The sequence below is a fragment of the Triticum dicoccoides genome, chromosome 7A (genome assembly GCF_002162155.2).
Source record: "Triticum dicoccoides isolate Atlit2015 ecotype Zavitan chromosome 7A, WEW_v2.0, whole genome shotgun sequence".
Classification (NCBI taxonomy): domain Eukaryota; kingdom Viridiplantae; phylum Streptophyta; class Magnoliopsida; order Poales; family Poaceae; genus Triticum; species Triticum dicoccoides.
The window spans coordinates 34,797,113-34,808,404 of NC_041392.1; the positions used below are offsets into that span (position 1 = coordinate 34,797,113).

At 41.8% G+C, this 11,292-nt stretch overlaps 1 protein-coding gene across 1 annotated transcript; it reads left to right on the forward strand.

Moving 5' to 3' along the window:
* Positions 1-3,483: 3,483 nt before the first annotated feature.
* Positions 3,484-5,616, forward strand: LOC119332981 (putative inorganic phosphate transporter 1-13). Its single transcript, XM_037606042.1, has 2 exons — positions 3,484-4,113; positions 4,576-5,616. The coding sequence occupies exons 1-2, from the start codon at positions 3,484-3,486 to the stop codon at positions 5,614-5,616; spliced, it is 1,671 nt and encodes a 556-aa protein (XP_037461939.1).
* Positions 5,617-11,292: the final 5,676 nt, after the last annotated feature.

Sequence of the window (11,292 nt, forward strand, 5' to 3'; positions counted from 1 at the left end):
TTGGCTGTTACTGTGATATGAATCTACAAGTGTTGATTTTCCTTGGTACATGTTGTGTTCAGTTTTGGCAGAAGTTCAAAACTGTTATGCAGCGTTGGCTCTTAGTCTGATATGAGATGCACATATATTATTTGCATCTTATATAGGCATTATGACATGTATCTCTTGTGCCATGCTTCGTTACCAACTAGTTAGAGATAAATCAATTCATTTGGCTTTTGCTCACTGTTTTTACTGTCCTGTGTTGCTCATACTATACGTACAGCTTGTTGCTGAACTTCAAGTCGAGGCGGCGCACAAGGCGCTGCTCTTCAAGTCGAGGGAGTCGCTGACCGCGAGGAACCTGCACTCGGAGCTCGTCTACAACTACTCTGGCTTGAAGCATGTGGGTGTTCAGTCATGGTTTTGAACCTGTCTGTCAGTTTCTTGTTGATAACCCTGCTTGAATTGTTTGAATCTCGCTGAACCTGCCAGTTTGTTGCTAATTGCATGAGTTTGAGTACCACAAATCTGAAGCTTTGAACTTTCTTACCCTGACGGTTGTAGTGTAAAAAGTGAAAAAAAAAGTCAAAACCTAGTTGAAACTTTCTTGCTTTGGACATCTAGTGTTAGCACTCTTAAGTATGGAGCCTTGAGTCAAGAGCTTCTTGTAATTGTAATGACTAAATAATGGCTGTGTATCTACTACTGTCGTAGAGGTGACTGATTTTGTTCTGTACATTATAATATATAGCACATGCATGTGTGGAGTCCTGTTTGTTTTATATCTACTGCCTACCATCATGTGCCATATCTTCCAAGTAGATTAGCACACGATCAGTGGTTTTTAGCAATTTTCTCATGCCCATGTGTGGGGTGGTAAACAGAGGACGACACACTAGTAACTGCACAACTCTGAAATGCTATTGATTACTCATTGTTACACAATGCATGCACCTACAGCTATCGGGATTTGTACTGGTTACAAAATGATATGTGTTTTTCTTCAGTTTGATTGAAAAAATGTCCCCCTTTTTGTGCATGCATACATCTGCCCACTGAGCCACCAAACATGTTGTAAGGCTTAATCTGTCAATGGTGTGACTCTGTGTTTACATTGTCTCCTGGAAGAATTATTATGCTTGGCTCTCTACTCTAGTAGTGCTGTCTGTAGAGGCGACCGTGATTTTGTTATACACATGATGATGCAAGTATGGACTGCTGTTTGTTTCATATGTACTGCCATCATATAAATGCCTGCCACGTTCTTCATCTCCCCTCCCTCTGATTCCTTCTGTCTGCGTTTGTTTTGTGTCTCAGATTTGTAGAAGCTACCGCTGCTGTAGGTGGAACAGGAAGAAGCCCTCATGGCTGCTGCACATCTGAAGTGGTGAGCGCCACCCCATTTTTTTGGTACTGTGAAGTGTTAGTTGATGGTTGGTTAGTCTGTTAATCAAAGTATTCTTACATGATGTGAATATATGCTGCAAACACCAGAGTTGATCATTAAAACATATGCCGCTCCTATTTTTTGTGTGAAAATGTACTAGTTATCTGCAATAAAAGCTAGACATGAACCAACTCTTTCTTCTAAAGGAACATAGTATAAATTTAGACCTCGTGTGTGATGCTATAGATTTATAAATTTTGCTTTATCTTATTCCCGAGCTGGCACTATAAATTTTGCTTTGTCTTGTTGATAATGTCATATGTCTTATGCAATTAGATTACATTTCTGTTTGTTATGGTAATATAAAAAATATTCGTGCTGTCAAAATTTTCAGTGTGTGTTTCCCTTGTACACAATATGCTTCTAATGGCCAATCCTTCCATTTTTGTTGTGGCATCTTTATTTTCACAGGTGTTTTGTGTTCTGGAAGATGGAAGAGGAAGAAAACTTACTTTTGTTGAACTAATTTTTCTGTATTCTGTTTTGTTGTACGTATCATTTGATAGTTTTGTATAGGAACAAGTGATATTATTTTGTACGGCTTTATGGTCTGTGATGTAAACATATTTAGTGCTGAAATATGAAATTATTTGCAAAATTTGTCGAAAAGGAGGATCATTTGTACGAATATGTGAATGGGCTGAAAAGAGTACTGGACCAACACCAGGATTGAATTATTATTTGAATGTATAAAAAGGCTGAATGTAAACCAGAAATGGGCTGCACAAAATTGACCTATATTTTTGAAAGGCCAAACGTGCATAAAAATTGATAGGCTGACCAGTTGGACTTGGCCCATGTAGGTGACAAAAAACAACAGAAATAAATGTACTAAATGGGCTGAATTGTTGGGCTCGGCCCATATAAAGCGTCAAATTGGACCGAGCTGAATCTTACCAACGACCTTCTCCATTGGTCGCAATTTTGCCACGTCGGATCCGACGTGGCCTGGGCAGACAGCCAGTGACCAAAACAAAAGGTCATGGGTTCAACGACCTTCTATTAAAGGTCGCTAATTTCAGTTTACGACCGCCAGCTACGATCTTCTGTTTTTGGTCATAAAAAGATCGCAAATGAAAAACTATGACCTTTCAGCGGCCAATAGTGAGGGTCACAAGTTGACATATTTCTTGTAGTGAACTATGTCTTCCTAACTCGTAGCCGGGATTAGATGACGAATCTCAAGATCCGACCACCCAGCCGCGGGCCGACCACCTCTGACGAAAGAGATGATCACCATCGCCGGCTACACCGGTCAGAACAGATCTGATCAGAGGTGTCGCCGACGCGACCACCAGGCCTTCCATGCCGCCGCCGCAACCACCAGGCCCTCCACGCCGCCGACGACGATCCAAAGGCAGATGGCGTGCCGCCGACCGCAGTGCCGCCGCCGCCGAACATGGCTGGCCGTCACGCACGCAGCCCATGCCGCCTCTGACGCCGCCGCGCCACAGCCATCGCCGTCGTGCCGATCGGATCGGACACGCCTCCACATGATTCGGGGCCCCGCACAACCCCATAGCCGCACGAGAGGCGATGTCCTTTGCCACGGCCATCGGCCCCCGGGCTTCGACCGGCGGCGTCCCCTAGCGGCGGTGGAGGGAGGGGAGGAGGGAGTGTGTGCCCCCGGCGGCTGGGTTCAGGGCGCCACCTGACTCGCCCTAGCGGGGACAACGCAGCGCACGGTCAGATGACAGCAGCTTTTTCCTGATATGAGGCACGGCTCACCGGCCATGCAGATTATTCAACGAAGCGGGGGAGGTTGCATCTGAATGTTCTGATAATATTCTGATCTTGTTGTTTCCGTCCCCCTTTTATTTCACGGAACAACTGTCGTCGTCTTCATTCTGTCAGTCGCCTTCCATTGTCAGCAAAGCATAGCAACGGCAGCAAGTTCGTCAGCAAAGTTGTCAATTCGTCCAGCTGGGAGGGACCCTCGTAGTCATATTTCAGAGGACACTCGTCCAGTTGTAGAAAATAAGAACGGAGACAACCGGGCGGTTTTATATATGGCAAACATGAAGCACTTGGTTTCCCGAGAGACTACCGCTACAATGTTCACGACCTGGCCTGCGCGGAGGCACGCTTGCAGCTCCCTCTTCTGCCACCTCCATGGCGCCGGGAGCGCCATGCTGTACCGCGTGCTGGACGCGGTGACGTCGGTGAAATGCGAGACGCGGCGGGCTCGCAAGCAGATCAAGGTGCTCGAGGCCCTGGACGTGGCCGGGACGCAGCTGTACCACTTCACCACCATCGTCATCGCCGGCATGGGCTTCTTCACCGACGCCTACGACCTGTTCTCGGTCTCCCTCATCGCCGACCTCCTGGGCCGCATCTACTACCACTCGGCGGACGGCAGGCTCCCCGGTAACGTTGCCGGCGCCGTCAGCGGCGTGGCGCTCTGCGGCACCGTCCTGGGGCAGCTCTTCTTCGGCTGGCTCGGCGACAGGATGGGGCGGAAGCGGATCTACGGCGTCACGCTCAAGCTCATGGTGGTGTGCTCGTTCGCGTCCGGCCTCTCCTTCCACAACGAGCCCAAGTGCGTGGTGGCCACGTTGTGCTTCTTCCGCTTCTGGCTCGGCTTTGGTGTCGGCGGCGACTACCCGCTCTCGGCGACTATCATGTCGGAGTATGCCAACAAGAGGACTCGCGGCGCCTTCATTGCAGCGGTCTTTGCTATGCAGGTGTGTAAGTAAAACATCACAATATTTCTTGAAGCCTGTGCTGCATCACATTCTTAATCTACAGCCTCCTTCTCTTTTCTCCCATCTAAGAGCATCTTCAACAGGCGTCAAAAAACTGCTCCGCACAATAAAATTCGGGTTTTTTCAGCCGGACAGCTATAGCAAAAGCTGTAAAATAGTGCGCGCGCTATAAAGCGTTGGGTGTGCGCTGACAAACGCTATCACATGCTCCAAATTTATGGCGCCGAATTGCGCGCGCTTCACAATTTACAGTGCGTGTTTTTTGGACGCACGTTTTTGAGCATCTGGAAAACAATGTTGGGTCCGGCGCGCTAAAAGTGCTATAGTGACGCGCTAAAACTATTTTAGTGCGCGAAACTTTTGTGCGCGTGTTGAAGATCTCTAACTTAGTAAAAGATAATATTCTAATCATTACCTTATTATACTTGCCCTGCATAAAAGGGTCTTGGAAACCTTGCTGCTGGGGCTGTTGTTCTGGTGCTCTCTGCGAGATTCAAGAACACGGCCGCATACAAGACTGATCAGCTTGGGCAAGCGGACTACGTGTGGCGCATCGTACTCATGCTCGGCGCGGTTCCTGCCCTCCTCACCTACTACTGGCGCATGAAGATGCCCGAGACGGCGCGCTACACGGCGCTCGTCGCCAAGAACCTCAAGCTAGCGGCATCTGACATGGCCGCGATCCTCGACATCAACTTCGTGTCGGAGGTGGAGGCGGACGCCATCGTCAAGCAGGATGAGTTCGGTCTCTTCTCCATGGAGTTCCTTCACAAGCATGGCCGCCAGCTCCTCAGCACCACCGTGTGCTGGTTCATCCTCGACGTCGTCTTCTACTCCCTCAATCTCTTCATGAAGGACATCTTCAGCGACATCGGCTGGTTTGGAGACGCAATCCAGATGAGCCCTCTGGAGCAGACCTACAAGATAGCCCGCACGCAGGCCATCATCGTGGTTGGCGGTTCCCTGCCAGGGTACTTCCTCACCGTCCTCTTCGTCGACCGCATCGGCCGCATCAAGATCCAGCTCATGGGGTTCACCATGATGACCATCTTCATGATCGGGCTCGCCGCGCCCTACAAGTTCTGGTCCAAGCCCAGCATGCACGCAGGCTTCGCCGTCATGTATGCCTTGATCCTCTTCTTCGCAAACTTCGGCCCCAACTCCACCACCTTCATCCTTCCCACAGAGATCTTCCCGACGCGGCTGCGATCGACGTGTAATGGCATATCTGCTGCCGGGGGAAAGTGTGGTGCCATCATCGGTGTTCTCTGGTTCCAGTATTCTCATACGAGTATCCGGAGCTCTCTTCTTCTGCTCGCAGGGTGCAATCTGGTTGGAGTTATGTTCACTCTTGCCTTGCCTGAGTCCAAAGGGATGTCACTCGAGGATATCACCGGGGAAATGGAAGAAGAAAGCGAACCACCTGAAGAATCTGCAACGGTTGTTGAAGCTGAGTTCATCCACAGCGTGGAAATTTCGTAACAAGTACCGTCCATCCTGGCCCGTTGCTGATCTTAGTGTCCACTCATCAAAATTACTCAAACATTGAGAACTTGTATCTTTGAGATGTTTGGGTATATATAGTGTTCACTGTGACATGAGATGGGATAGACTCCAAGCAAAGTGGTAATAAGATAACAAAAATTAGGCATCACGAATAATAGAGCAAATTTCTCTTTTACCCATTTATGACAGTTTCATCGGTTTTACCCCTTCTAAACTTGAACCTTAATATAACAGTAATGGCCGGGCCGATCATCATCCGGAGAATTGCATAGCTGCACCGCTTCCTAAGGGTCGCTTTTGAATATTACATGGCTCCACCCCATGTAGAGAATGTAGTTCGATGCCATCCCTTAATTCCCAATGCCTCCATCGCTTGGTTCACCAGAAACCGCCCAAGCCGGAGGAGCAGTGGCCCATTTGACATGGAAAAGTCCAAAATAGACCTTAAACTTATAGACGAAAGCTAAATCAAACACTGAATTTTGAATCCCAAAATTGGCACTCTAAACTTATCAATCCCGGTTTATTCTGAACCTTGAGAGTGTTTACCTTGTACACTGAGTCGAGCCAACCCATTAATGCAGTCGCTCACGCAGCTCATGCATAGTTGTAGGTTCGCTTGTCCTGTCTGTTATTTCTCCTTCTTCCTTTTGCTTTTCTTGATTTTTCATTTGTTTTCTTCGGTTTTCTTTTTTCCTTCGTTATAATTATTGCTTTCACTTGTTTTTATTTCTTTTTCTTCGTTATATTATTGGTTTTCTTTTGTTTCTTTATTTATTTTATTTGTATTTTTTTCTTTACTTTTTTTCTTTGCTAGTTTTAATTGGTTCTTTTACACATGTCTACTTTTTCTCACTATACAATGTACATTTTTAGCGCACATGTGTAATGATTTTTTTAATGAACTTTGAACATTTTTAAAGTACATACAGTATATATTTTTTTAAATCCATGTTTTTAGCACTTTTATGAATACACGGTAACATTTTTTGAAATATATGTTGTACAATTTTTATGACAATAAACATAATTTTAAACTTCTCTAAAATACTTCTAAAAAACATTACAAATTTTTTTTAATACACTTTGGACAATTTTCAAATACATTATGTAAAAAAATGAAAAGACATATTTTCAGCACTTTTTTTAATACACGGTAATATTTTTCGAAATACACATTGTATATTTTCTTAGTAACAATAGAACATATTAACTTCCCTAAAAAACATATTTTGGCATACACGGTAACATTTTTTGGACTTCCCTAAAAAAATCTTCAAAAAACTTATCTAAAAAACACAGTAACCTATTTTAAACATTCTAAAAAAACTTCCCGAAAACATGTATATTTTTTAGTAAACGGAATTTTATTTTAAACTTCCCAAAAAAAACTTGCTCAAAGAAAAACTTCCCAAAATACACGGTAATCTTCCTCAAAAAAACAACTTCCCACAAATACATATTTTAACTACACAAAGCATATGAGGACTAACACCAGCGACCTCACACTCGAGGTACGCAGGTAGCCACTCGCCCTAACGACCACCGGTGTTGATTGGTAGCGCAGCCTATATAAGAACACAGAAACACATTCATATATAAAAACATTTATGAAAAAAAATCAAAACATTCCTTCAAAAAATTGTGGACAATTTTGAAATGCCGAGTTTTTCAAAAATTTATGAAATTCCAGAAACATTATTTAAGCAATTTGCACAATTTTTGAAAATCTGAAACATTTTTCATAGCATGTAAAAACTTTTGGAATTCTGGACGTTTATTGAAAAATGTGATTTTTAAAAATCATGAATAGTTTTTGAAAATGCAATAGAATTTCAAAATTCCAAATATTTTTTCCAAAACACAAAAGGAATTGAATTCATGCCAAAAAAATAAAAAAAAGGGACATTTTTTTAACCTCTGAGCAATTTTAGAAATGCGCGAACATTTTTTTAAACTTCATGAATTCTTGTTGTGGTATAGTGGCCGGCCCAATTTCTTGTCCGTAAGAGTAGCAGGTAATCCGGTCGGGGTGGTAGTATTCCCAGTCTCGATTCGAGGAACGGAATACAGGTCCATGATAGAACACAGACCGGTAAGAGAAAGGAAAGTAAGCATAGTCTTCATTGAACCGGAAGAACAATTTGATTTTCCGTCAAGGGCAATTAGCTAGAGCAGCAGGTGCTGTAGTGAAACTCATTGCAAAAGAGGGTAAATCGGCCACTTTAAGATTACCATCTGGGGAGGTCCGTTTAGTATCCCAAAACTGCTTAGCAACAGCCGGACAAGTGGGAAGCATAGATTGCTGTCAACAAAGAATTTTATTAGTATTTAGTTAGGTATTTGCATTCAAAATAAGAAAAGAGAACTATTAAGAACTTGTAAAATAAGGATTAGGAATTAATTTGGGAAAGTATACAGAAAAGACAGTTCTTTTCAATTTTGATTATCTATATATTAGTTCATTTCTATTTCTAGATATCTATTTCTATATATTAGTATTAGTGTGCCAAATAGGTCTAGGGTCCAAAATAGACCGGGATTACAAGTTCGGAGTGCCAATTTCTGGGATTCAAAGTTCAAGTTTTGATTTATTTTTCATCTACCACTTCAAGGCATGTTTTGGACTTTCTTCATTTGACATTGGTTGGGCCAATTGAGGTAGCACGGAAAACGAGGGCAATCAGGTTATGCAGGATGATAAAACGATATGGTGCATCATGAGCCTGATCAGGCGGTTGAGGGCGCCAAAATATTCTAGGTGGACGTAGATAGCTCAGTTTTACTTTTTTAATGACAAGGGATAATTAGTTACATCGGTATTTATGGTGCTATTACTTATAATCTAGACATGACACTTTTCTAGAACATCTAGACTAGACACTTGGATAACTACATCGGTACCGGTCAAAGTAATTTGTGAAGCTATTTGACCGGCCCATATATAGAGCAACATCTAGGCGTTTTGCCTGCTAAAGACTGAGTTATGCACGTGCATAAGGGCGGCCCGGCGATGCACCCGACCCATTGGAGCTTGGTACTGTAGATGGGGAACTGTATCCTGGTACTATAACATGAGGCACAGTATCGCCTAGTTGCTGTAGTGTGGTTGTGGTAGCACGGTCCTCCGTAGTAGTCTTTTTGAAAAAAGCAAATGTTTTGCGAAAAGAAAAGGTTTTAAAACTTGTAAACAATTTTTAAAAGGCAAACAATTTTTGAATTTTTTAACAACCTTAATAAATTTAATTTTAAAAAACTTCATAAACTTTTTAAAGAACCCAATCATTTTTTCGAAATTTTTAACAAATTTCAAAACTCTAAACATTGCCTGAAAATGTGAAAAAATTGCAAATTTTCTGAAAGTGTGAACAAATTTTAAAAATTCAAAACTTTTTTGGAAAAGTAAAACTATTTAAATCAGGATTTTTGAAAAAAAATAACTTTTAAAATGTGTGTAAAAATTTAAAGTTTGTGAAATATAAAAAAGTAAAAGGAGTAATAGATAAATATGAAAATGAAAGATATAAAAGCCAAAAGAAAACTAATAAACCATGAAAGAAACAATAGAAAAACTGTGTGCTCGTCCTAAAATGAGCCGGCACAATAGAATCGTTTGTGTCTGTTTCCACGCTAATTTGACGCATCATACGTCAAATACGAAATGCCCACTTGAGCGGTATTTCTAATAAGGATCTGAATGCTGAACTGACGTTCCGTCTAGGAGCAACTCCCATCGAAAGAATCATTCGCCTACAGGGATCCGACTAAGCAAACTTATGTGTTCGCATTGGGAGGAGTTTTCCAACGACTCTTGTTGGCCCAACAAGGTATGAATATGCAGGAAAAAATTGGCTAGTTCCTATAACATGTATTTGTATTTGTAAAAATGGTCATCAACAAAATTGCCATGTAAAAAATACATAGTTGGGCGCAAAAAAATGCCATGTTTTAAAAACCAAAAAATTGTGCAATTGCCATGAGACTATATGAAAAAACACTATAAAAATTTACAAGTGCCATGTAACCAAAAAGATACAATAACAAAATTGCAGTGATTTGAAGCAAAACAAATATTTTCTATACCCATGGTAATTCTCCCTTGGAGTTTTGCGTTAAGATGAATATCTTTTGTGAAATTTTCCATGATACAATTTTTTTTTCATACTTGCCATGATCCAAAATTAAAAATGTCATGATATGGAAATAAATTTGCCATTGTTTAATACTAAAACTGCAATGGTCCAAAAAGTAAATTGGCATGTTTGAAAAGTAAAATTGCCATGGTCTATAATTTATTAAATATATGGTGCATAAGACGAAAATTTCGATCAATTCTCTAATTTGTGATCATTATTAAATCCAAGAAGATTCTTTATGTGATAAAATTTTCTCAAATTCGAAATCATTTTAAAATCCAAGAACATTAATTAATTAATTAATTTTTCAAGAAGACTCAAGTTCAGAGCCATTTTTTAATACAATAAGATTGTTTTAAGTCACAAATATTATTTTAAATTGGAGATTTATTTCAAACTCATGATTTTTTTAATGTATAAAAGGCTGGGCTTTTTGCACTCGAGTGAAAGAAAAAAATTGTGCATACAAATGTTTCACACATGACTTTTATGCTAAGCTCGGATCGATGATTGCTATGCAAAAACCACAATAAGTGATGTGTGTACATTGCTTCTCTTTAGCTATATGTAAGTTGCTAGAAAATGGAATTTGGGTCAGCCAATTTTCCTGACTATTGATTGTTGTTTTGGATTCCTACTTCTTTCTGTTTCGTGGCATCTCTTATTCCGCGCTTAGAATTGACTGGTCTTTGTTTCAGGTCAGTCACTTTTTTAATGGGCTGGCTTCACTTGACGTATCTGTATTAGGTACTGTCGGGCTTTATCCCTCGCCCCCTTCCTTCTCTACGTGAGTTGGGCCATGCAACTGCATATGCCTACACACGCTTACTAATCATTAATTGGACCAAGAGTGGTTGAGATAGCGAAATCACTAATTAAGGAGTACTCGTTGCAAAGAACACTTCATTTTCTCAGGTTGCGACAAGTGGCGCACATGCAGCGCGCCACTTGTCGCAACCTGCGAGTTTTTCCTTTTTCGTAGATCCGTTTATTCAAAACATTTTATCTTTTAAACCGTGCGTCCAAATCTCGAACCGTTTTCATCATTGGATTCCTCGCGTCGAGATCTTCAAAACTAGATCTCATGTTGATAGGTTTTGACGAACTTTTTTCATAAAAAAACCGGGTGAAAAACCGAACCGGGAGCACGGTTTTTTTCCTTTCCGAAAAAGGCACGCCCTGCCTCTCGCGAAATCACACCCGTGCCTCTTGTGGAAGCAAAACCGTGACTCTAATGGAAGGAAAAAAAAACAGAAAACACGTTTTTATTCGTTTCCGAGAGGCACGGCCGTGACTCTCGCGAAAGCACAACCGTGCCTCTCGCGGAAGCAAAACCGTGACTCTCGCGAAAGAAAAAAAATAGAAAATGAGTATTTTTTTCCTTTCTGAAAGGCACGGCCGTGACTCTCACGAAAGCACAACCATGCTTCTCACGGAAGCAAAACCGTGACTCTCGCGGAAAAAAACAGAAAATGCGTATTTTTTTCCCTTTCTGAGAGGCACGGCCATGACTCTC